The 27,682-nt window shown below is 41.8% G+C and overlaps 1 protein-coding gene and 1 long non-coding RNA gene across 15 annotated transcripts in view; one reads left to right on the top strand and one right to left on the bottom strand.

The window, feature by feature from the left end:
- Positions 1–3,596: 3,596 nt before the first annotated feature.
- Positions 3,597–27,682, bottom strand: part of LOC123516781 (glutamate receptor-interacting protein 2-like) — a 136,082-nt gene continuing 111,996 nt past the window's right edge. For 5 of the 14 annotated variants that reach the window (XM_045276422.1, XM_045276430.1, XM_045276434.1 and 2 more), the window contains 16 exons: positions 20,537–20,699; positions 19,735–19,860; positions 18,833–18,997; positions 18,187–18,356; positions 17,426–17,620; positions 15,576–15,774; positions 14,894–15,111; positions 11,412–11,627; positions 10,840–10,965; positions 10,113–10,271; positions 9,198–9,377; positions 8,727–8,894; positions 8,349–8,462; positions 7,839–8,036; positions 7,066–7,259; positions 3,597–3,996 (listed from right to left, as the gene is read on the bottom strand). In XM_045276422.1, coding sequence (XP_045132357.1) covers positions 3,712–3,996; positions 7,066–7,259; positions 7,839–8,036; positions 8,349–8,462; positions 8,727–8,894; positions 9,198–9,377; positions 10,113–10,271; positions 10,840–10,965; positions 11,412–11,627; positions 14,894–15,111; positions 15,576–15,774; positions 17,426–17,620; positions 18,187–18,356; positions 18,833–18,997; positions 19,735–19,860; positions 20,537–20,699 — 2,876 coding nt within the window. In that variant the 3' untranslated portion in view covers positions 3,597–3,711. Of the gene's footprint in view, positions 3,997–7,065; positions 7,260–7,838; positions 8,037–8,348; positions 8,463–8,726; positions 8,895–9,197; positions 9,378–10,112; positions 10,272–10,839; positions 10,966–11,411; positions 11,628–14,893; positions 15,112–15,575; positions 15,775–17,425; positions 17,621–18,186; positions 18,357–18,832; positions 18,998–19,734; positions 19,861–20,536; positions 20,700–20,999; positions 22,395–25,475; positions 25,554–27,682 lie in introns of those variants that run through there. The other 9 variants (XM_045276431.1, XM_045276435.1, XM_045276428.1 and 6 more) reach the window with 8 other exon arrangements.
- Positions 9,261–10,514, top strand: LOC123516782. Its single transcript, XR_006678278.1, has 2 exons — positions 9,261–9,399; positions 10,133–10,514. It is a non-coding gene; the product is annotated as an uncharacterized LOC123516782 (long non-coding RNA).

Raw genomic sequence — 27,682 nt, 5'->3', positions numbered from 1 at the left:
AAACTAATAACATTGCTTCCCACCATGGCTTGACTCCATCTACTGTCTACTATTTTCAAGTCAAGAGACTCTATTAAGAAGGCTAGTGAGACCTCATCTTCCTTGCAAGCTAAAAGAACCACCTGAACTCGTGACTCTACAATAGATAAAATGGAAAGCCTTGTGGAAATGTGGTACATAAGTTTTGTATGCGGTACCATGATGCGCACTTTGTTTACATTCCACAGGTTGCCGGTTAGTGTATTTCCCGTTTCACTCTCCCTCCCTTCATAAAGTTAAGATCATCAACATTATAAAGTTACGTACATACATACATTAGTGTACATTATAATGACTTAAATTAAACTACCTAAATGTTTAACTTCATAATTTTTACTTTCATTAAACCTTTTACTGTACTATGATGCACTCTCGCTTTGCTTACTCTCAATGGAAGTTCAAATCAGGGGTTAAACTTGTTATAATCGGTTCGCTTAACGAAGTGTTTTTTAGGAACGTAACCCCTTCGTTAAACGGGGGTTGCCTGTATATATATATATATATATATATATATATATATATATATATATATATATATATATATATATATATATATATATATATATATATAAAGTTATCATGTTATACTGCACATCTTTTGTTTTAAAGTTTATTTTAATCTGTAATGACAATATATTGGTATATAGTAGAAAAATGCATTTTATATACAAATCAACTTGCTCTTCCCCCCACCAATGCTTAGTCGCATCCTCAAAAAGAAGCAAAATGAACGGACTACCATAGTAAAACTATAATCAAAAGGTCTCATTTGCTTCTTAGTTTAATGGAGATATAAACTTCACCTGATTCCCAGTTCTAGGTTCTCTCACCCCTTTTAGTAATCTTTCTTTCATAACACATAAAAGGAATACAAGCATATCATATCTCTCATAAATCCTCCTATACAAGACAATGGAAAAAGTGCAATCTTAATGTATGCATCTTTACATGTTTCATGTTAATAAACCTCATCTATATGGTGTGATAGAATACATACAACTTGTGAATTGAGACTTGTAGTGTATATACCTATATAGAAATTAACACTGTACATTTGTCAATCTTTTATGAAAATAGCACTTCACTCAGAATTGTGGCTGTACCAGATGAGTAGTAACTCTTCCAATCCTCCTTTATAAGGTATTTTGAAGAAAGGAAGACATTTATGAATCTGCTTTGAATTTCTGACTGATTTCACTATAATATTATGTACACTGTAGCTATCAGAGAGAGAGAGAGAGAGAGAGAGAGAGAGAGAGAGAGAGAGAGAGAGAGAGAGAGAGAGAGAGAGAGAGAGAGAGATGGAAGGGGTATGAGTAAATTGATCAGATAGCTCAAGTTCAAAAGGCACAGACAAATCTTAGCAAATGTCACTGACTTTTCAGCAGATGAAATTATTCCTCCAAAAAGAAAAAGGAAAAAAATATTAGCAATTAAACTATTTATGAAATCCATTAAATGACAACAATGATTTCCTTTTCCACTTTCAAGATCAGGTCCAAAATTAAATATGATCTTGTACAATTTTTTTCATCATAAAACAGATTGGAGTTCCATAAATTAATTAGGGAGGGAGAGAGAGAGAGAGAGAGAGAGAGAGAGAGAGAGAGAGAGAGAGAGAGAGAGAGAGAGAGAGAGAGAGAACCTGGCCAGTACCATCATCACAAGTATAGTTTCTATGGGAATGGATTGCAATTTCATAATGTGAAATAATGAAATGAGAAATATTTGTCAAATAAGGGGAAAGAAAGAGTTACAGTCCATAGAAGGATGAACGCTGCATGAATACTTCACCTTAGAGAGGTGATGCTTTTGTTACTGTGCCATCACATCTGACATCTGACTGCTGTTGGGGAACTTATTTACCTTTCCTTTGATGCTTTTTCTGTCTCGAATAATGCCAAGTGTACTCCAACTAGCTAAAAAATTTTCATCAATAGAACATGCCAGAATTTCTCTAGCTCTATCTCCCCACATGACTTTTGGCACCACACCAGAAGTATCTCTAATAACTTAGCTTCTTCATCTTTCCTTTCTTTATTTCAACCAAATAGCACCACTAACATCTTATTATCTCTAAAACTGAATTAATTGCTCAAACCTTTGCTAAAAACTCCATCTTAAATGATTTAGGTCTTGTCTGACTATTTCATCCTACCCATTAGGATCATGCACAGTGTTGTTTTCTATACCCTTGTTGGCCTTAATCCTTGAAGACTTATAAACCTGATTGGGTTCTTCCTACTGTTCCATAAAACTGCCTTTGTGCTTGCAGCTTGCCTAGTCAAAATCTTCCAACCCTCTCTATCAACATCTACATTTCTTTCTTTACTGGGAGTTTACCTACATTCAACCTATTCCTAAAGAGGGTGACCACTCTAATCCTTTTTTACAGATTTAAATGAAAATTTGAATATATCAAAAGGTTTTAATAAAGTCTAGTACAAAGCTTTGATTTCCAAACTTCCTTCTGGCTGTTCTATTGTTTCTGCTATGGTAGACAGTCACTGTTCTTTTCCTAAGTTTATTGAGTGGTGCTCCTCACATTTTTGTTTTCCATTCTACTTTCTTCCTACTATTCATCAATGATCTTCTAAATCTAACTTCTTGCCCTATCAATTTCTATGGTGATACCACTCTGCACTTTTCTACAACATCTTGTAGACATTCAAGCCTTCAGGAAGTAAACAGTTCATGCAGGAAAGCCATAGAATCCAATCCTTATCTGACTGTTGTCTATCTTTTTTTTGTTGCTGTGGTGTTGCATCTCTTGCTATCTTGTCACTATTTTCATGCTAACTGGTCATCTGACATTACTAACTGCATGTCTCCTCTCTTCCTGTAGCTTCTCTGCACAAGAGTTTTTACTTTCCCTCATCTCTATTCTGTCCACCCAGGTAATTCAATCATTCTTTTTTTGGTAAACTCTGGAACTGCATATTTGCTGCATTTTCTCCTTCCTATGGCTTGGAATCTTTCAACAAAGAGGTTTTAAGGCACTTGTCCTTCAGTATTTGATGAATATTTCAGAGTCTTTTTTTGGGAATGATGCCCTCTTACATAAAAAAAAAAAGTGTATAGACTATGCTTAATGCTTGTGTGCGTGCACACACACACACACGGCCCGGTAGCTCAGTGGTTAGAGCGCTGGCTTCACAAGCCAGATGACCGGGGTTCAATTCCCCGGCCGGGTGGAGATATTTGGGTGTGTCTCCTTTCACGTGTAGCCCCTGTTCACCTAGCAGTGAGTAGGTACGGGATGTAAATCGAGGACACCTTGTTGTCCTGGTGTGTGGTGTGTGCCTGGTCTCAGACCTATCCCAAGATCGGAAATAATGAGCTTTGAGCTCGTTCCGTAGGGTAACGTCTGGCTGTCTCGTCAGAGACTGCAGCAGATCAAACAGTGAATTACACACACACACACACACATACACACACACAAAGCTTTTTCTTTAGAGGTATATAGTATTCAGATCCTGATCATCATGTCCTAGAATAAACCAAACAAATCTTGACAAGACTTAACTGGCAGAGTCTCAGGCGATGACACAAAAAAATGCAAAGGTAAGCTTCATTTCAATTGTTTTGATTTAACTTTAACAGAGGAGGAAAGATAAGAATGAAGTCCCTTAGTGATACTTCTTTGCATCCTAACAATAATATTATTAAAACTCAGAGTGTCTTTAGGACTGTGGGTATTGGAGTGAGAGAGGGAGTCAGTGGGGAGTATAGTGGACTGCCATGCTCTTGAGCAAGATCATGTTCCTCCTCTTCTTCTTCCTCCTCTTTGCTCTCTTCTATGCTATTCCAAGTTGGGGAGAGAACATCTGAAGAGAAGTCCAGTGTGGGGTGAGCATGAGGGTTGCGTGACACCACCAGCACCAAGCGGTCCCCGGCAGCAGCCATCAGAGGCACTGTCAGGCAGCAGTCAAAGTCATGTGTGCGGGTGTCGTTAACCTGATGATAAAACTCTGTTATAAGCATGTACAGCACAGCAGCAGGACTATGGCTATCACTTCAATGACAAGTGCATGCAGTATATACACATGCACATACACACATACATGGAATGATTTAATTGATTGGGGCACACACACACACACAAACACACACACACACACACACACACACACACACACACACACACACAGATCGGAAATAATGAGCTCTGAGCTCGCTCCGTAGGATAACGTCTGGCTGTCTCGTCAGAGACTGCAGCAGATCAAACAAACAAACAAACAAACAAACAAATAAACAAACAAACAAACAAACAAACAAACAAACACACACACACACACACACACACACACACACACACACACACACACACACACGTTTGCTCCGTAATGGGGAAGGCTGGCTGGGTGACCAAAAGACGACAATGGTGGATTACACACACACGCACATGCATGTACGCATGCACGCACGCACGCACGCATACACACACACACACACACACTGCATAGTGTAATGGTTAGCACGCTCGACTCACAATCGAGAGGGTCCGGGTTCGAGTCCTGGAGGCAGCGAGGCAAATGGGCAAGTCTCTTAAAGTGTGGCCCCTGTTCACCTAGCAGTAAAATAAGTACAGAATGTAACTCGAGGGGTTGTGGCCTCGCTTTCTTGGTGTGTGGAGTGTGTGCTGTGGTCTCAGTCCTAACCAAAGATCAGTCTATGAGCTCTGAGCTTGCTCCGTAATGGGGAAAACTGGCTGGGTGACAAGCAGATGACCGTGGTGGTGGAGGTGAATTACACACACACACACACACACACACACACACACACACACACACACACACACACACACACACACACACACACACACACACACCAAAACGGCGAATAAAGAAACACTGGAAAAATTAATTAAAGGAGGGAAGACATACCAAACAGAGAAGGAAATGTGTGAAAAAATGAATGAGAGCTTCAAAACTGTGTTAACTGCAGATTTCACAGAACCTAATAGGACATGCATTGCCAAGGATTGCAGGAAATCGCAGTGCACAAGGAGGATATTGGAAGATTATTGGATAAGTTGGATGTCAGAAAAGCAATGGGGCCAGATGGTGTATCAGGCTGGGTGTTAAAAGAATGTAAAGAGCAAATGATGGATATAATTTGGGAAATAATTACAAGTTCAATAAATGAAGGGAAAGTTCCACTGGGTGGACACAGTATATCTGGATTTAAAAAAGACTTTTGATAAAGTCCCTCATGGAAGACTACTTTGGAAACTAGAGAACATAGGAGGACTGTGAAGAACTTTGCTAGAATGGACAAGAGATCATTTGAAGGATAGGGAAATGAGAACTGTGATCCGAGATAAATACTCATCTTGGAGTAAAGTAACAAGCAGAGTGCCGCAAGGGTCAGTGTTAGCCTCCACTATGTATCAGATTTATGTAAACGACATTCACATTGGGGTAAACAGTTATACTAATTTATTTGTTGATGATGCAAAGCTGCTAAGAGTTATCAAAACCAGGGAAGACTGTCTGCTGTTACAGGAAGAAATAAACAAGATCTATGTGTGGAGTAGGAAGTGGAAATTGGAGTTTAATGCCAAGAAATGTCACATAATGGAACTAGGAAAGAGCAAAAGAAGACTGGTATGGAACTATTTGATAGGAGAGGAACAAATAAAAGCTCAGCTCACAACCATAATTCGTTCCTAAATCCTGTTCGTCACCCGATTTGTTCGTTCCCTGAATCAATTTTTCCCATAAGAATGTATTGAAATACCATTAATCCGTTCCAAACCCCCAAAAAAAATTCATACTTTTGTCCATAAAACCCATTCAAAAGAGACCTTTAATGTATGCATGACATGAACGAAATAATTATAACACATTAGCTGCTTTGATGGCTTCCTTATTCTTTAATATTGTCGAGATAGTCGACTTAGCCATCTCGTACTGAGCGGAGAGATCAGAGACTCGAACACCACGCTCATGCTTTTCAATAATTTCTTTCTTCTCATCAATGGTAATTTTCTTTAAAACTTTCTTGGGTGGCATCTTGAATCACTTAAAAGGTCAATACACAAAGAAGAAATTTAAAAAAAGCACTTTAAACAGGAAAAAAAGCACTGTGAACAGTTAGCAATAACGAACAAACTGCCGCACATCAGTTCATAGCGAGCGCTCAACTGCAACTGAGAGTGAAGGACAGCGTCAGCGTGGCTGAGCGGTTGCCGCCTGCTGGTGAGCCGTTTAACCGCGTTTGCCCCCTGAAATATCGTTCGTCCCCTGGGTCGATATATTGACAAATTTTTTGGTTGTCTCGCGAATTGTTCGTCCTTAGAGACGTTCGTCAAGCAAGGTTTTACTGTAATGAAGATTAAAGAAGAAAAAGATCTGGGAGTAATTATACAGGAAAATCTGAGCCCCAAAAACATATAAGCAAGACATTTGGGTTATCGTGTAAAATCTTGACTAATATAAGAGTGGCATTTCAATACATGAACAAAGAAATGATGAAAAAAATCATCACAAGCATGATACATCAAAGGCTAGAATATGAAGCAGTGGATACAGAAGATTGCTACAAAGATGGTGCCAGAACTAAAGGAGCTAACATATGAAGAACGACTGAAAGAAATGGGACTACCAACATTACAAGATAGAAGAGAATGTGGAGACCTAATAACAATATACAAGATAGTCAATGGCATTAAAAAGATAGACAAGGAAGACCTGATGCTGGTGACAGAAAAAGATGGAAGGACAAGAGGACATGTAAAGATTAGGATGAGGCAGCGTGTGAAGGATATTGGAAAATACAGTTTTCCACACAGTACGGTGAAGAAGTGGAATACATTGAATAATTAAGTTGTTACTGTACATAATGTGCATACCTTTAAGGAAAAATTACATAAATGAAGACATGGAGACAGGACACTATGAGGCCCACTTGAACACTGTACAATACAACTAGGTAAATACACACACACACACACACACACACACACACACACACACACACACACACACACACACACACACACACACACACACACACACACACCTGAAGAATCCTGTCATAGGGTTTCAAGACTCCTGACCTATCAGCTGGACCTGCTTTTCTTATCCTGTTGACATAAACACCTTTCTCGTACAGTCCATCTGATACGCTGAAGCCAAAGTCTTCATAAATACAGTCCTTATGGAGTGTCACTTGGTAGACCTGTCCACCATCTGCTGCAGGGAAGGTCACATGGCCTGCATATATTAATTTTGTTAGGACAAGGTGTGGTGAATGGACAGGATGTTGTAGAATCAGAATGATAAGAACATTATTTCACACTGGTTTGCATAGACACCTACCAAAATGATGACCACTCCCACACTAGATCAGGGGATGCTCTAAATACAAACACCCTTCACTCAAAATTCTAAACTACCTTTGACTCTGTTTGGAGACAGGCACCTCAGTGGAACTTTTTTTCCTTTTTATATATAAAAACCTGTTGCTCTTAGTTGGTGTCCCTTCTCCATAAAAAAAAGCAAAAAAAATCTCAGATCATTTTTAGGACAGAGTGCAAAAATTTTGTGATATTCATTAGTAGTTATCACTGTAGCATCTTTGATGGTTATGATTCTGTGTACTTCACTGTTTTTTATTTCATTCTGTTGAGGGATTCATATGACTCATTGTGCTTCAGAGTAACTGGCTTGGAACTTTGGTATGTTTTTCTCAGGTTTACTTAAATATGAAAGGACTGAGGGAATCAGCTAACTGTATGGTAATGAGCAGCAATATGTATGCACAGCACCTACATGTAGTAGAAGTGGACTTACGAGGGGGTGAGGTAGTTCTGGAGTAGGTGAGGGTGGCATGACTAACAGAGTAACTGCCTTCCTCCTTCACGTCTGAGCGGTCTCCTGCTCGGCGACGACTGGCAAGGGTTGGGCAGAGGGCAGTGTCCCCAATGGTCTTTGTGGAACTGAGCCCCTCCAGCCCACTCACATGGACCTCTTTGTGGAGTTGTGGTGACACTGCATGAGCATTAAATTAAGTCAAACAGTGTTTCCTCCTAAACTAATAAAACAAAATAAAATATATTTTTCATAGTATTTTTCACAATTGGAAGTCTTCTTTGAGAAAGTTCCATTCTTTCTACCTGAATGGTTGTATTGCAAATGGGAATACATAAATACATTAATGAAAATAAATCAGTATTATTTATCATAAAGTATGAAAATAAATACAAAACATCATAAGTAACTGACAATGCAACCCCAACCACTAATAAAGCTTCATATTCACTTACTGACCAGCATCACCCCCCCTGCAAAACCAGCTCTCACCTGTGCGTGTATGCGACAGGTGTGTGTGAGAGGTGTGAGGAAGTTCTCGCAGGCCACAACTTTCACTGATCTGATTGAGGTCAGCAATCATCTTGTCCCAATCAGTTTTGTCTTCTGTAGATCACCAATATGTATCTCAGAATAAATAATACAGTATCAACTTGCTTAGTACATTCACTCTAAAGATTATTCTTTGAATACACTATTTCCAAAGAAAATCATAAAAAATAAATTAAATGGAAAGGAATTATTACTTTACTAATATATTTTGTTATCTACAAGTGTCTATTTCTTGTTCGCTGGTAAATTATTCAAACACAGTCAACATAAGATCCTTCTGTTAACATGATGATATTATCAACTGATTGAGTGCCTAACCTGACTGTCCACTATCTATGGAGGGTGGTGGAGAGGGTGACCTGCGAGCCTCATCCATGTCTCCTTCCATGGATCTTTTGTTGGCCTCACTGTTGTCTGTGTCCCCACTCCCTGCCAACTCTTCTCTCCCTTCATTGCCTGCTCTCCTCCGCACAGTACTGCCGCAGTCTACAAAAGTGCAGACAAGGCAAAGTAGAAATGTTTTCAGTCATCCTTTTCAAGCACACATTTCTTGCATTTTTTGTTTTCACTTTGTCTCTAAAGCTAGTTTTCATTTAATTAAAAGCCATCACTGTCATATCATCTTTATATAAAGCAACAGAAGAACATAAGAAGACATAATTAACTCCATTTGAAATAAAAGAAGTTAAAGTACTCAATCATCATTATCATAATTTTGTTTAATGTTAAAGTACTCAATCATAATCTTAATGATTTTGTAATATGCCAGCACTAATTACAACAATTTACCTGATCTGAAAACAATATCTGAGCCTGAATCTCTCTTGGACAGTGCTGGCGTGGAACCAGGAGGGACAGGGTCCAGACCTGAACTGTCCCAGGACTCCACTGCTGAGTCCACTGAAGGGATGGCTGGCCCAAAGCGACCCAGCCAGTCATTACGGCCCAAGTCATCACTGGTGACTCCTGCTAAACACAAAGAGAGCAGCAAGTAAGTAAAGGTTGTATCACTATAGTAGTCAGGTCTGTAGAAAAGCTGTAAGATTTCATCACATAAGACTGTCTAGTCTATTAGGTTGATCTGGCATCATCTGGTAGCTACAGTATCAAACTGTAAAATACCTCCATAAAGTTTGGTGTATATTTAGGATCTAGAGTTAGTATATGAAGTATATGAACACTTTGTATCATGAGTTTCAGCTGTAAAGGTGCAATATAAATAAAATTAAATATTATTATTAATATTATTATTATTATTATTATTATTATTATTATTATTATCATTATTATCATCAAAGTACACCAGATAATTCATTGTTTTCCTTACAATTATGTGGCAGGAAATACAATATATAAGCCTATATAAATATATAAATATATATATATATATATATATATATATATATATATATATATATATATATATATATATATATATATATATATATATATATATATATATATATATATATATATATATATATATATATATATATATATATAAGAGGTGCCATCTACATAAATCACCTCTATAAATCAAGCTAAAAGCAGTGAATATACAAATACCTAACAAAATAATTCTAAGGTGAAACACATATGCATGCATTAAATTTTTACATCACCTTCAAGCCTCCCATGAACACTGACAACAAAAATTATGCTCTAATACATATCACAAATAAAGTTTATGTGACATACTCTGACCTGAGTCTCTGGGGCGGGAGATCTTAAGGGTGACAGTGTCTCCTGAATTCTGCAACATGAGGATGGCCTCACTGAGTGGCTTCCCTCGCAGTGACACACCGTTGATGGCAAGCAGTCGGTCTCCAACATGAATGGCTCCAGTGCGATCAGCCAGTCCACCTGGTCAACACGTTTTGTTACTGTGGCAAACTAACTATGTACTACTCACTCATGATGTTTGGAAGTGTCATTATCTAGTGTTAGTTAAAACTGGTATTGAGCTAAAGGCAACCCTGACAAAGCTAATCATACCTATAACAAAAAATAATGAATATATATTAAAAAATCAGTGCTGGAGGTCATATTCTAGTCAGATATATCACATGCCAACAATTGCTGCAAAATAAAGGAGAAAAGTGATCAGTCTTCCTTAACTATCATTATTTGTAATAATTAACCAGAGTTAATACATGAGCATTGGCTCCTGTAAAGTATGCCAATGGAAACACAAAACAGGACTAACTTAGGAAAAAGGGTGCAATTGTATTGTCATGAAATTATCACATAGTACAGGGCTCAACTCAATATATGAATGGAGAAACAAATGAGGAATGGTGTAAAAATAGATTACAAAATCATGAGGAGTCAGTTAGATGATAATTTCATGAAAAGATAAAATAACCAGTGGATCATGAGGCAGGCCATTGTTTACCACAATATCAGAAAACAGTGTGCATTCACCACTCACCAGGAGCCAGCCCTGCAATGTAGATGGGGTCGAAGGGCTCCTCGCTGCCAGAGATGGTGATGCCCAGAGCACCTCCATGTCTCACCAGCTCCACTGTGTACATCACCAGGCTGCCACTCTCTTCTGCTGAGACAATATGTATCACTGCATTACACTTTTATTTATACACTATCTACCTATATATGTACTAAGATAGCTATTCCTAACAGGGGGGCCTAGAAAAACCACCACAGACTCACACACACATCATTCACACTTGACGCTCCATTGGATGTAGGTGGAAAGGGACAGGCTCATGGACAACCCTACTGCATCCTAGCAATTCAGACATAGCACAACTGGCTATGGAATATAATATGGAATAATAAAAAAAACAAAAAAAGGAAACTTGAAATAATAATGCAAGAACCATGAGAACATAAGTGTATATGTGTCATGAGAGAGAGAGAGAGAGAGAGAGAGAGAGAGAGAGAGAGAGAGAGAGAGAGAGAGAGAGAGAGAGAGAGAGAGAGAGAGAGAGAGAGAGAGAGAGAGAGAGAGAGAGCACCACACATTCAATACAAGATGCTCACCTGAATAGAGCTCATCCTTTTGTACTCTGAGTGTCACAATGTCATCACAGCAGTGCAGGATGGACTTGGCATCCTCCAGAGTGAGATGCTCCAGGCGGGTGGAATCAATGGCCAGGAGGCGGTCACCGGGCTGCATGGTGCCGGACCGGTGGGCAGGTGATCCTCGCACCACCTCACTGATCAGCAGCGGTTCTCCAGCTCCAGCACGTCGTGATACTTGAGGGAGTCAATGTCAATAGTTCAGTTTATGAAACCTTTGGTGCCATTTTTTTATTCTAAGGACCATTCCTTAAAATTAATCAGTGTATCTAGGATAATTACTGAATAGTCTCCTTACAGATACAATAATGTACATATTTCATTAAGACCACTTAATAATGCACAATTTAGAGGAGACAAAGATTCAAAAGCTTCTAGTAGCAGTAAAAAAAGAGTGTTTTGTGAATTCCTATATATGATTGAACTTGTAATAAAAACCTAATGTGGTTCATGTCATATCATTATGTACTGAAAAGAATTAGGAAACAAAGTAATTGATAATATTATTACTTTCTTTTTAGCATTGTTAGGGATCCTGGAGCATTGTAGGGTGGGCTATAAAACTGACTGATGAGACTAAAAGTGTGTGTGTGTGTGTGTGTGTGTTTCACTGTTTGACACTGTTTGATCTGCTGCAGTCTCTGATGTGTGTGTGTGTGTGTGTGTGTGTGTGTGTGTGTGTGTGTGTGTGTGTGTGTGTGTGTAATTCACCTCGGTCGCTGCTGGTCACCCAGCCAGTCTTTCCCATTACGGAGTGAGCTCAGAGCTCATAGACTGATCTTCAGGTAGGACTGTGACCACATCACACACAACACACACCGGGAAAGCGAGGCCACAACCCCTCGAATTCCATCCTGTGCCTATTTACTGCTAGATGAACAGGGGCCATACATTAAGAGGCTTGCACGTTTGCTTCGCCGCTTCCCAGGACTCGAACCCGGCCCTCTCGATTGTGAGTTGTGCTAACCACTACACTACGTGGTGTGTGTGTGTGTGTGTGTATTCACCTAGTTGTAATTTTACAGGGCCTGGGTATCATACTCGTGTGGCCCCGTCTCCATATCTACACACATCCAACTTTCCTTTAAAACTATGCACACTCCTTGCTGACACCACCACCTCACTCAAACCATTCCACACCTCCACACATCTTTGTGGGAAACTATATTTTTTCACATCCTTCAAGCATATTCCCTTGGCTATCTTTTTACTATGTGTGTGTGTGTGTGTGTGTGTGTGTGTGTGTGTGTGTGTGTGTGTGTGTGTGTGTGTGTGTGTGTGTGTGTGTGTGTGTGTGTGTGTGTGTGTATTTACCTAATTGTATTTACCTAATTGTAACATACGGGAAAAGAGCTATGCTCGTGTTGTCCCGTCTCCATATCTATTAATGTCCAGCTTTTCTTAAAATCATGAATATTCCTTGCGTTGACCACTTCCACGTCTAAACTATTCCATGCTTCCACCCTTCTATGAGGGAAGCTATATTTTTCACATCTCTCCTATAAGTGGCCATTTTAGTTTTTTCCCATGCCCTCTCGACATTCTTCCATTCCACATACACAGATCTTCCCTATCCATTTTTCCATGCCAATCATCACTCTGTATATTGCTATCAGGTCTCCCCTTTCTCTTCTGTTTTCCAGGGTTGGAAGTTGCATTCTTTTCAGTCTGTCTTCATAAGTCAAATCTCTTAAGTCAGGCACCATTTTCGTTGCAGCCCTCTGTACTTTCTCTAGTTTCCTTATGTGTTTCTTTAAGTTCGAGCCCACTGTATTGTTGCATATTCAAGCCTCGGTCTTATCATTGCAGTAATTATTTTCTTCATCATTTCTTCATCTAGATATCTGACGCCACTCTTATGTTCCTCAATAAGTTCAATACTTCTCCAATTATTTTGTTTATATGTCTCTCTGGCGATAGGTCATTGGTAATTGTCACCCCAAGGTCTTTTTCTTCATGACTGGTTTTATGTCTTCATTTCCTATCTTGTACATACTCCTGATTCTTCTTTCACTCTTGCCAAACTCTATTTTCTTGCATTTTGTCGTGTTGAACTCCATTTGCCATGTACAGCTCCATTTCCATATTCTGTCCAAGTCTTCCTGGAGTAGTTCGCAATCTTTGTCACATCTCACTTTTCGTAACAATTTTGCATCGTCTGCAAATAGGCTCACATAACTGGACACCCCATCCACCATGTCATTTATGTAGACTGCGAACATTACTGGTGCCAACACTGATCCCTGTGGAACTCCACTCTCCACCAATCCCCATTCTGATGGTCTGTCCTTAATTATTGTTCTCAGTGTGTGTGTGTGTGTGTGTGTGTGTGTTTGTTTGTTTGTTTGTTTGTGTGTGTGTGTGTGTGTGTGTGTGTGTGTGTGTGTGTGTGTGTGTGTGTGTGTGTGTGTGTGTGTGTGTGTGTGTGTGTGTAATTCACCTCCTCGGTCGCCTGCTGGTCACCCAGCCAGTCTTCTCCATTACGGAGTGAGCTCAGAGCTCATAGACCGATCTTCGGGTAGGACTGAGACCACATCAACACACAACACACACTGGGAAAGCGAGGCCACAACCCCTCGAGTTACATCCCGTACCTATTTACTGCTAGGTGAACAGGGGCCACACATTAAGAGGCTTGTCCATTTGCCTCGCCGCTTACTGGGACTTGAACCCAGCCTTCTCGATTGTGAGTTGAGCATGCTAACCACTACACTATGCGGTGTGTGTGTGTGTGTGTGTGTGTGTGTGTGTGTGTGTGTGTGTGTGTGTGTGTGTGTGTGTGTGTGTGTATTTACCTAGTTGTAGTTTTACAGGGCCTGGGCTTTATGCTCGTGTGGCCCCGTCTCCATATCTACACTTATCCAATCTTACTTTAAAAGTATGCATGTGTGTGTGTGTGTGTGTGTTTGTGTGTGTGTATGTGTATTCACCTAGTTGTAATTTTACAGGGCCTGGGTATCATACTCGTGTGGCCCCGTCTCCATATCTACACATATCCAACTTTCCTTTAAAACTATGCACACTCCTCGCTGACACCACCTCCTCACTCAAACTATTCCACACCTCCACACATCTTTGTGGGAAACTATATTTTTTCACATCCTTCAAGCATATTCCCTTGGCTATTTATTTATTATGTGATCTCGTAGTTCTATTTAAATTTTCCTCTCTCAACATCATTTGCTCATTATCCACTTCATCCAGACCGTTCAACAGTGTGTGTGTGTGTGTGTGCGTGTGTGTGTAATTCACTACTACTACGGACGTCTGCGGTGTGTGTGTTTGTGTGTACATGCGTGTGCGTGTGCGTGTGCGTGTACGTGTGCATGTGCATGTGCGTGTGCATCTGCGTGTGTGTGCAGTGCCTTGTCTGGGCCAGCCTATGTAGGATTAGCAGCCTGGCATGTAGATAGAAAGATAAGTATGTATGCTATGCCCCTCACCAGTAAGGGTAATGCCCAGGCCATTGTGTCGCTTGGCCAGCTTGACAGCAAAGGTTCCTGAGGACGGCACCACAGAGTCAGCCACGTCAAACTCCACATCAAGAGTGACTGTGGGCCGAGAATTGGCCACCATTTGCGTGACTTCGCTCACCCCAAGGCCTGACACACTGCGTCCATTGACCCCCATGATGCGGTCACCCACACAAATCACACTGCACCTGGAAAACACCCACACACTTTTTTCACCTATGCACATGATTATTTATAATATATTCATGGTGGCCTATGTACTCTCCACCAAAGCAGATATTCAGTCATGTAGTCCAACCTATTAAACAATTCAATTAATTTTCATTACACACCCATCTCCTATGACATCCTTACACTTAATCTTCTTGTTCAAAACTATCCACTCCCACTTTAATTTTCCTGTCTTTTCATCATCCCAACATCAAGCTAAAACATAACCTATGCAAATATGTCTATATTTATATGAGATAATGTCTTTTAGATGTAAGGAAAAACACATCAATAGTCTATCTTTTACTGTATCAAATAATCATGTTACATCACCTTAGATTAAATGGATAATCTCTCTCTCTCTCTCTCTCTCTCATGAAAAGCACAAAGGGGCATCACACACTTATTACAGAGCACTTCCCTACAGTTTACACACACTCACTTGTCAGCAGGGCCACCAGGATCCATCGCTGCCACAAAAGGTAAGGCTGTGTCTGGGTCAGTGGCGTGGGGAGGCGGCCGCAGCACCAGACCGTAGCCTCGGCCCTCCACCACCAGAGTTACTGTGAGGCACTCAGAATGACACACACCAACTCCAGCACCTCCAACACTTCCTCCTGTGGTGTGAGAGGAGAGGGATGCTGTGGATGGTAAAGATGAGTATCAAAATATGTGCATTTCCAAAATTAGGCTGGTGATCAAGCAGAAGAGTACACTATTACAAGGAGTTATTATTGTTTAAATCCTAGAAAACTGTGAAATCAGAAGCAAAGCAGAAACATATTGCCTTAGAGAAAATATTAAAGTTTAGCGCTCGATTAAGATGAAATACAGTAAGGTCTCGGTTTACGTCAGAGTTACGTTCCTGAAACATGACGTAAGTCGATTTTGTACGTAACTTGAGTTTCCGTACATTTCAAAGCATATTATCGAGTTTTCAACCAATCATTGTTTATGGTCATTCAGGTAAGTTAAAGGTTATATTGTTATATTATTTACAACTATATAGGAATATGAGACACAAGCTTGTTTTTGTTGTTGACTAGGGCCACGAACGTGAAGGACTACAGGTTGCCGAGAGGTGTGGACACCTGAGGCCGCCAGGAGGGTGGGCAGGTCGAATGTTGTGACGCTCAGGGCGGACAGCTGGGAGCGTAGTGCAGTGCGGTGGGAGTAGAAGCGTGGGCAGCGAGGCAGGAAATGCAATAGGAAAGGGCAATAGGGATCAGCAGACAGGCGCAGACGGTGCAAGTGAGCTGCGAGTGTCGTGTGGCCCAGGCGAAGGCTCCGGAGTTATTATTGTTGTGATGGGTGCGCGAGCCCTCAAGGTCGTCAACCTCCCTGTTGTCATGGTAACGGGCTTCCCATTTTCTTCTTCACTCCCTCACACACAGCTGCTGCCTTCCTTCTCATGTCTTTTAATTATGTCCTCTTTTTTCTTGTAGCGTAATGGTTTTCCTTGTCTTAGCATCACTGCTGTCACTAAGGAGTTTTCTCTTTGGTGCCATTGAGCAAGATACTAAGAACTTGAGTCAGTAAACGCAGAAGTAGGATAACACTCTTGCCAGGGGCGATGGTGTGGTGGAATTGAGGCAGGGTGTTATTGTATTCAAGCATGAGGTGGGCAGTGTGGTGGGTAACCACCAACAATAACAATAAATCCTGCACTTTACGATTTATAAATTTTCAATTTTTTAATCTTAAATTGCCTTATAGTGGACTGACGTAACTACGAGTTTGACGTAACTCGACACCGATGTAACCCGGGACTTTACTGTACATATGCAATATTTTTCATTAAGCTAAGCATCAAGATGAAGTAGCGACATAAAACTGCAACAGGCCTTGAGACAATAGAATATCAATATAAAAGAGAAGAGAAGGCATGTAAGAGTAGCAACAAACAATTAGGACCATAACTGGTGAGGGTTTGGCCAGACAAATGCTTTGCTATTTGTGTGAGTTTAGTGCTGAGCTGAGCATACCTACTGGCTTTTGTCTTTCCTTTCATCATTGTCAGCAGTATATTTTCAGTGTATTCATTAGTTATAGTAGCTACTTAGAGAGAGAGAGAGAGAGAGAGAGAGAGAGAGAGAGAGAGAGAGAGAGAGAGAGAGAGAGAGAGAGAGAGAGAGAGAGAGAGAGAGAGAGAGAGAGAGACTGACAGACAAGGAAAGAAATAAACATACAAATCCAGACAGACTAACAAAAAAGAGACAAACAGAAGGGACACAGAAGACATAGAAACAGACTTACAAAACATGTCCCCACCCAGGTAACCTAAACACACACCTGTATCAGAGCGGTCACCTGGCCTGGGTCTCCTATTGACTCTCCGGGCAGCTGATGAGCGTGTTCTCTGGGAGGTGAGGGTGTTGTAACTTGAGCCAGGGGATAAGTAGCCCCCTCCTCCCCCCCCACCACTGCTATTATACCCACTGCTGCTGCCCACCACTCCATACAGGTGAGGAAAGGCCACACCACCTCCTGGAACAATGAAGCAAATCAATACACAAGCTTAGTTATGTGTATGAAAAATATTACACTGATTACTAATATACTTGTCTTTCATACTAGTGATTAATAGATACACACATACAAACATGTATTGAGGCTGTCTCTCTCAAAAAGAAAGTAGCCAAGATAATAGTTTTTCATCATTTCTTTCTTTGGAACCAATTCATTAATTTAATAACAACTACCTATGATTATCAATATTTCATGGCACCGTTATTCAAGACCCACAAACAACAGTAGGTAATTAACACAAGGGAGAGGCTAAGGGCAGTCTACACTAGAGCTTCAGAAGTTAAAACTACAATCAAAATGATAACTAGGCAATTCTAACACCTGCATCCAAACTGAAAGACACACGACCTTGCTGTTGCAGTGCACAGCTATGTTTACTATACATTCATCAGGTGCCATATTTCAACAATGAGACCAAGCACATGCACATCTTACTATATAAATTTTTTCATTAGAATTCAGTGAGACTAATAAGATGAAATATTTTCTGTGGATCTAATTCCCTGTGTGTTTGTCTGTCTCACCCCTGCAGAAGGGTATCTTGGACTGGGCTGCAGGTCCAGGGATGATCTCCAGGGTCACATGGGAACCTGGTGCTGTCTTGAGGAGTTGTGCTGCCTCTGCCACTGTCAGCTGGTCCAGCCGGGTGCCATCAATGGCTGCCACCACATCATTCACTGCCAGCGCCCCACACCTTTACCAGGGATGGGAGGCTCAATATTACTGAACATGGAGGTACATGCAGTTGTCTAGGATTGTTACTACTTCCTGCATTAAGGCAGGTGACTTTTTCATCCACACTTCTGTGATGTCAACCACTGCAAGGTTTCACACATACTAGTTGTAGAAATAACTGAACATACCTAAAACATACCATTTGAATACTGCACAAGCAAAGATGAGTTACATATAAATGTAAAATTTTTCACAGATCACATAATTATGATTATGTATACGATATTGCCAGCCTTTTCCATGTGAACATGTATTTGATTTTCAAAAATGTTCTTTGTTACTTGTAATTTGAATAAAGATTTTCTGTCCACTGGTATGGCTTTAGGCTAAGTCTCTTAAGCCATGATCTTTACTGTATCAGTGGAATAAGTATTAAAAGTATAAAAGTGCTCTATTCCTGCTGTTCCCTGAGATGAAAGGCATGGATGCAATCACCTTTCAGCAATGCTGGCGGGCCGGATGGTTTCAATGATGATGGTACTCGGCTCCGGATGGGCACTAGTGAGGCTGATGCCAAGTGATGTGCCGGCAGCTCGCTCTATTTCCACCAACAGCGGCCCACCTGAGGCCCTCACACTCTCCATCACTGACACATCATACCTGCAAAGCATAACTCGTGTATTGTACATACTATCTGTAAATCTAATGAATCTTAAATCTGTAAAAATTATTCCAATAATCAATAAAATTAGATTCTTACTGCTATTGATTATGATGATAAAAGATTCCAATGATAAAGTAATATATATATATATATATATATATATATATATATATATATATATATATATATATATATATATATATATATATATATATACACACACACACACACACACACACACACACACACATATATATATATATATATATATATATATATATATATATATATATATATATATATATATATATATATATATATATATATATATATATAAATATATAGCTTTATAATGATGGTGTGAGAAGTTGAAACAATTAAGGAAAGACATGGTAGCCAGTGCAATAATGGCCTTTGTTCCGGTCATGAGGAGGATGCAGCTGAGTCCCATGGCTCACCATGAGGAGTCTGGGCCTCATGCTTGGAGAGGTGTGAGGCAGTGTGGGCCTGTATAATCTGAGTAATAAAACACTTACTCACACTGGGGGTTAGACTTTGTCTGTCCAGCAGGATGTTTACTTAGTCAAGTCTGTGCACCAATTCTACCTGTCATTTATTACCTGTCTGGATCTTAGACTAATGCACACAGACTTCCGACTCAGACCCCTCTCAGCTGCTGCACTACTTGATGGCAGTGGAAGAAACACATCTCTCTCCATCTCTCTTTACATACTCAATGGTAAGTGTTGCTGCTCGTTCTATTCTCTGCAGCATTTCCTGGGCATCCTTCAGGGAACAGTGGCTGAGGTCTCGTCCGTCCACAGCCACCAGACGGTCTCCAGCCTTGATGGTTCCCTCTCTGCAAGGAAACCAACCATATGTAACACTTACTACTTGCTCTATCCATTAATCTTGCTCATCCATGTATGCATATTTGATAGATATATAATTTGAACAGAAGATAACACACACACACACACACACACACACACACACACACACACACCGCGTAGTGTAGTGGTTAGCACACTTGACTCAAAATCGAGAGGGCCGGGTTCGAGTCCCGGAAAGCGGCGAGGCAAATGGGCAAGCCTCTTAATGTGTGGGTCCCTGTTCACCTAGCAGTAAATAGGTACGGGATGTAACTCGAAAGGTTGTGACCTCGCTTTCCCGGTGTGTGGAGTGTGTTGTGGTCTCAGTCCTACCCGAAGATCGGTCTATGAGCTCTGAGCTCGCTCTGTAATGGCGAAGACTGGCTGGGTGACCAGCAGACGACCGAGGTGAATTACACACACACACACACACACACACACACCACACAGTTCCTCTGCTAATTTTCAATGACTACTGTTATGAGTCTGAATGAATGAGTCTAGTGCCTTGTGTCAAACATATAGAGTGAGGAAGCTTCCTCTTTCTTGGCAATTATGTAATTCCTTGTAATGGGGCATGGCAACACTGAGGGAGGCATGACACTTGACTGTAGTAAAGGAACCATATTTACAGAGTCTCACAGTCACTAAATAGATACTCACCTGTCAGCTGGCCCGCCGGGCCTGACATGAGTGATGATCAGTGGCCGTGTCTTGGAGGGGTCAAGGGAAGTGCCTCCTCGCACTGTAAACCCAAAGCTGTTTTCCTCCTTCTCCAACAAGACGCCCACGGTTCGTGCCACCACACATCCACTCCCCTGCACCGCTGAAACACGAACACTTCCATCACTAGAAGAATTGCAAGGATGCTTGAGAGTTAACTATTAAATTTCCTTAGGACGCTGTGAAATGTACGTGGTAGGCTGAAACAGAGAGAGAGAGAGAGAGAGAGAGAATGTCCATGTGGCACTTGCTAGTTTACAAACGTTGTCAGTAATTGAGAAATTTGTTTGAACACACACACACACACACACACTATCGGGTATCCGCACCCAAAAGCTGTGATGTGGGTGAGGTCATGAGGAAAAGATAAACGTAATTCATTGTTCGCGAGTGTTGTACTAACGTGACTGTGCGTTGCGCCGCGCCTGAGACTTGCGTCGATACCACGCCGCCCTGCTGGACCCCTTGCCACGGCCCTCCACCTTGCTGTCAGAGAGGCTACGTCCCCGCATTACTGGTGAACCCACCCGACTGGTGGGCGGCGTCTCACTCTTTGGGGAGGGTTGTCGCCGTGGTGTGTGAGGGGAACGTGGTGGCGTGCTGCTGCCTCGGACAGCCGACAGGGGAGGGCCCTTGATGGCAGGTCGTGGAGAAGGTGGGCTGCAGTGGATAGGTATTGAAGAGGGTGGACGAGGCTGAGGTGAGGCAGAACTAGGGTTGGCGTTGGAAATTATCTGATCTGAATAGTAGTATTGGCTATATTGTACGTCCACTGCCCACAAGGAAAACCTGCGTGGTGGCGGGCTGGGTGGAGCCTTAATGGGCCCCGTGGGCGTCCTACATCGTGCTGGTACCGCACCATTCTCAGACTTCTCGGAGGCGTCGGTAGGTAGGGTGTGGCCCGAGGTGCGCTCCTGGCGGGAACTGGATCTGGAGGGTACGGAGGGCGCTTCTCTGAAGGCAGAGAGACTGTTGGAACTGCCCCGCAGGCTATTTGTCTGGTCCGGCCAAAATTCAGAGGTGACCAAGTCCCGGGAGTGATCGAACGGACGAAAATTAGCAGTTCTGACCACGTCCTTGTCCTTTTCTTTCCTATCGCCTGCCAGGAAACCTGCGAGTCCCTCCGTCAGGGAAAGAAATCTTTTACGAAGACCACTGCGGCGACCGCGTTCTGCAGTAGGGGATGACGAGACGTGCTGCGCCCCGCTCAGCAGATCCAGACTGTCAGGGCCGCCGTGACCACGATTACGACTCCATAAGGATCCCGAGGAGCCCCTCCAATCCAGCCGCCATCCCGATGACATGGCGTGGATATGCGACACTCCTTCAAACTTTTGTCAACAGCAGGCTGTCACTATCATGGGTTCACTCTCATCACAGTTGTTCACAAAGATGCACACACCAGCACCTTCAGGCCGCCCATGGTAAACCGCTACTCACCCTCAACACAGTAAACACACCTTCACCTCAAGAAAGCTCATCACACAGTTGAATTTCTGTCACATAATCAGCGCAGTTCCATAATGGTTTATTTTAGAGATTTATTCTTTCTTTTTTCCTGTCATTCACGGATGAGAAAATATTCAAACCACCAACGCCACTACTACAACCACCACCACATGGTATGTCGCCCGCCCATTATACTGACATATGTTAGGGAAGTAGTCCTATTAGTACTGTACTACTTGATGGTTCAGTGATGGATGGTTAAATAGACACAGACACACACACACACACACACACAAACGGCCCGGTAGCTCAGTGGTTAGAGCGCTGGCTTCACAAGCCAGAGGACCGGGGTTCGATTCCCCGGCCGGGTTGAGATATTTGGGTGTGTCTCCTTTCACGTGTAGCCCCTGTTCACCTAGCAGTGAGTAGGTACGGGATGTAAATCGAGGAGTTGTGACCTTGTTGTCCCGGTGTGTGGTGTGTGCCTGGTCTCAGGCCTATCCGAAGATCGGAAACAATGAGCTCTGAGCTCGTTCCGTAGGGTAACGTCTGGCTGTCTCGTCAGAGACTGCAGCAGATCAAACAGTGAATCAAACAGTGAATCACACACACACACACACACACACACACAGAGAGAGAATCAGTCTATCTAATTTATCGAGAGAGAGAGAGAGAGAGAGAGAGAGAGAGAGATGGTAACGACAAGTCCACACTGAGAGAGACAAACTGGCAGAGCAACAGAGTTGGCACTTCTATAAACCTTCGCGACATACTACATTAACTCTCAGGTGCCTCACGCCCCTTACATTTTTGGCACTGGAGGCAAAACACCGCCACAATGAAGGCCACTGTGTTACCATTGACACACGAGTCGTTATTGACACAGCGCCTTCCTGTACAGTGGATTCAAGACTTTCATCATTATATTGATCAACATTAAAAATGATCTGTCATTACTATACTACTTTTATAGTCAAGGTTCCTCAACAAAGATGCGTCACTATCCACTATCCGGAGAGAGCACATAAACCACCGTCTCTTTCCTTTCTCCCTTAGCGTCAGAGAACCACCTCGCCTAACATCTTCCATTCTATTGTTTGATATAATCTAGCGAGTGAATTATATTGCATTTTCTATCGTTTGAGTCCTTCAGTTTATTTTCCTATTTACTATCACTAGTTTAGCAAAATTGTGCTAGCTAATTCATCGAATGTCATCATTCTTTATAGTAATCTTCTCTAACTCTACTTTTAAGGCGTTTTCAGATTCAACCTTGGCCTGAGTGACACATGTTGACAGCGTGGCAAATAGCGGCGCTTTCCTTTAACCCCTTCAGTACTGGTACGCAGTTTGATAATGAATTTTTTGGTGTGATTAGACGATTTTACTTACACTAGAAAGAGTTTATGGAGGTCAGAAGACAAGTGGCCAGAGTCTTCACTAATTCAAACCCCATATAAGTTTCTGAAGCTGTATAAAATCACCAAATAGTAAGCAGAATGAATATGAAAACGTGTCATGGTACTGAAGGGGTTAAAACCTTGAGCACTGCCACCCTATCACTCACCACTTGTTCTTGCCGCCGCCATAGAGACGAGGCGAATGACACCACGCTACAAGATAACTGTTCCAGGAGTCATGCTGATGGCTGATGTGGTCTTGCAGTAATGGAAGCTACTTTAGAGATGAGCTGCGTACCATTCAAACTAATGAAGCACGACTTTAGATATTAATTACTATAGTCCGGTGATATATCGATTATTTAAATACTTGCTGATTGAAATAAGATAGGACAAACTATTATACTCTTTTCTTTCATATTCTACCAGTGTTACTAGCAATTCTTTCATTTTCCCCAGAGAGAGAGAGAGAGAGAGAGAGAGAGAGAGAGAGAGAGAGAGCTAACACAGTATACTCATATATAACGAGAAGAATGTCCCACTACAACTTTTAACGAGTGATATATATATATATATATATATATATATATATATATATATATATATATATATATATATATATATATATATATATATATATATATATATATATATATATATATATATATATATATATATATATATATATATATATATATATATATATATATATATATATATATATATATATGATAGTTTGAACCCTTCCTTTTATTTTCTATTTATTGTTGGTGATTTAGCGAAGACAATGCGGATTCTTAACCTCTTCAGTACTGGGACGCATTTTTATTTTGTGCTTTGGATGTGATCAGATGATTCTATTTACATTTGAAAGGGTTTATGGAGTTCAGATGATTAATGGCCAGAGTCCTCACTATTTTAGTCCCCATATAAGTTCCTGAAGGAGTATAAAATCGCTAAATAGCAAGCAGAATAAATATGAAAACACGTCATGGTAATAAAAAAAGGTTAATCTTACTAAAGGAGGACATTACGCGCTTGTTCCTTAACTATTTTCATTTTGGAAAGTGAACCGAGATTTCTTCACCAGTGATGCTATAGTCCTCTGATGAACAACCCTTATTAGGCGCTCTCTGAAGTGGAGGAAGAGATTGGCAATAAAACATCAGATCTAAGGGTAAAAACAGTCAACAAGTGTGTGTGTGTGTGTGTGTGTGTGTGTGTGTGTGTGTGTGTGTGTGTGTGTGTGTGTGTGTGTGTGTGTAGCTACAAACACACACACACACACACACACACACACACACACACACACACACACACACACACACACACACACACACACACACACACACTCAGCAAGAGCATCAAAATGACACACTCACACCAACGTAAACATTAAGTTTGCCAGAATAAATTTAGGTCACAGATGAAGCAGATTATCGGAGCGCACACACACACACACACACACACACACACACACACACACACACACACACACACACACACTAATGAAAAATCCATCTCTGTCTTTTGTTTGGAAAAAAAAAAACTAATGTAATGCTGGCAACTTAAGGCAGTGTTAATGAAATCCTTAAGTTGAATCAATGGAAAAATGAGTATCTCCCTCCTCGTGTGTGTGTGTGTGGGGGGGGAAAGGGGATGCGAGTTAAGCCTCTTATTAGGTGCCAGGTGGCGGTGGTGATGGTGGTGGTGGTGGTGGTAGTGACAGGTAGTGTATGAAGGCACCGGTTCTGTCCGCACCGTCGATCCCTCTCAACACCGTGACCTATGCTGAGCCTGGCTGGTTCATCCCGCCTCGTTCTGTCTCTTCCTGCACACGAAATGGCAAAGCACAACACATAATAACAAAATACATGACACGACTTTAGCTTAGCTGGGTATAACGGTTTCTTCAACGCACACTATATACGTTCAGTATAAAAACTTTTCGCTAAGGGTTTTTGAGTCTGTCTCTCCCGTCAGGCTCTTCAGCGGACCCTCGTAAGGAAGCGCGTGATACGACAACACACAGGCGGTGGAGGTAACGCAGGTGCCACGAGCCAACACTAAGCCTGCCCACACCACTGAGTGCCACACACTGAGTGCCACACTGGCTCGCACCCCGACCCGGACCTTACCCGCCACCGCTACCGCCGCCGCCGCTGTCGCATGACCGCTAAGGGAGGAGTGCGAGGCTCAGGTAGCGGCATTTCAATGACATGCAGGACAGTAAGGGAGGAGTGGCGGCTAAAAGGGTGTTTTGGGACGTGCTAACTTGATGTTTTAATTTCCATTACGAGTCCACGCAAGTAACCCTGAACTGTGATTTTAGTGTGTGTGTGTGTGTGTGTGTGTGTGTGTGTGTGTGTGTAATTCACCTCGGTCTCCTACTGGTCACCCAGCCAGTCTTCCCCATTACGGAGCGAGCTCAGAGCACATAGACCGATCTTCGGGTAGGAATGAGACCACAACATACACAACACACACCGGGAAAGCGAGGCCACAACCCCTCGAGCTACATCCCGTACCTATTTACTGCTAGGTGAACAGGGGCCACACATTAAGAGGCTTGTCCATTTGCTTCCCGGGACTCGAACCCGGCCCTCTCAATTGTGAGTCGAGCGTGCTAGCCACTACACTACGCGGTGTGTGTGTGTGTATGTGTGTGTGTGTGTATGTCCACAACTGATGCCTTTTGCCAGGTGTTCGCCCAAATAATGGTGTTCTTCTATCCGAGAATGCATGAACACCTCCTGCATACTGGGGCAGTAAATCACCAACAACCGCAGTTCACCACCTCTCTCATGCTACATTCCATCCGGCCGCTCATTCCGTCTCGGCACTAGTCACAGAGAACATGTGCGACCGTCGCGTGCATAAAGCAAGGAGGGAGGCAGGGAGGGAGGGGTGGGGAGGGGAGGGGGTGGCTGCGCGCCAGCACCAGGAATAGTGGCGGTCGCCACGCCATATACCACGCCCACCCCGCACCTCACCCATCACACCCGCACGCCCGCCCACACCACCTCAATTGACGTTCATAGCTGATATTTCTGTTGTAATTCATGTTTTGATTCACTCTTCGCCTACTTTGGATATGACAGATAGCATTGATTGCCTAATTACAAACACTTCGTAAGGCCAACATTGGTGCTACTTGTTCTTCCTTACTGTTCCCTTTGTTTGTGTTAACGAGACCACGCTTCCCTCCAGTTGTTCTTTCCGCTTCTTCATGTGTTAAAGACAAAATCTTATTCATCTACAATTATCTTACAAAATAACTCGATTAAATAAATGTGTCAATAGATGTTTACGCTACTTTCACTACTTTATCTATTAATAAGTTAGCCAATATAAATCTACGGTATGTAAAAGATAAACAAAGAAAGAACTCTTTGCAACTTGGACCAAAAACTGCTGCGAAAATACTAACAAACAATAAAACGATAATATCAGAATTTGTATCACACAGGGGAAACAAAGCTCTAAAAGAATGTTTGATTTCCTCACACTGTATTCAAGCAGAGGCAATCGTCGATATCTTTACTCCTCCGTCTCCTTACACTGGTGAATTATGAAACCATCTACCTCATTGTTTCCTCAATTAAGCACACGAGAGAGAGAGAGAGAGAGAGAGAGAGAGAGAGAGAGAGAGAGAGAGAGAGAGAGAGAGAGAGAGAGAGAGAGAGAGAGAGAGAGAGAGAGAGAGAGAGAGAGAGAGAGAGAGAGAGAGAGAGAGAGAGAGAGAGAGAGAGAAAACAGCAGCAGACTCATTGCTCCTCACAAAACTGTTCGTATTAAGCGATACTGTTTATGAGATATCTATGCATTCCTACAATACAAGGCGTTTCTGCAACAAAAAAAGTAATTTCCCTATAGAATTTTTCTGTCTGAATACATTTATTATCTAATTTTCTTTTTATCCTCAGAATAGCATTTCATCCTTAAAACAATGATAAAAACTTTTCAATTGTGTTATGTCTTCGAAACAGGATGTTACCTCAAGTCCAATACGAGAGAGAGAGACACACACACACACACACACACACACACACACACACACAGAGAGAGAGAGAGAGAGAGAGAGAGAGAGAGAGAGAGAGTGACTAATTTGTCCGTCGCAGCAGATCAACTATCACAAGGGACAGACAGACTCAATGATGTCTTTCTGTAAACACGTCGCTACCATGACGAACATAATGTAAACCTTCCTCTCTCTCTCTCTCTACTATGTACTGTG

This window comes from Portunus trituberculatus, chromosome 41 (genome assembly GCF_017591435.1).
Source record: "Portunus trituberculatus isolate SZX2019 chromosome 41, ASM1759143v1, whole genome shotgun sequence".
NCBI lineage: Eukaryota > Metazoa > Arthropoda > Malacostraca > Decapoda > Portunidae > Portunus > Portunus trituberculatus.
Note: the sequence above shows the minus strand (reverse complement) of the source record. Positions and strands in the feature narration are given on the sequence as shown.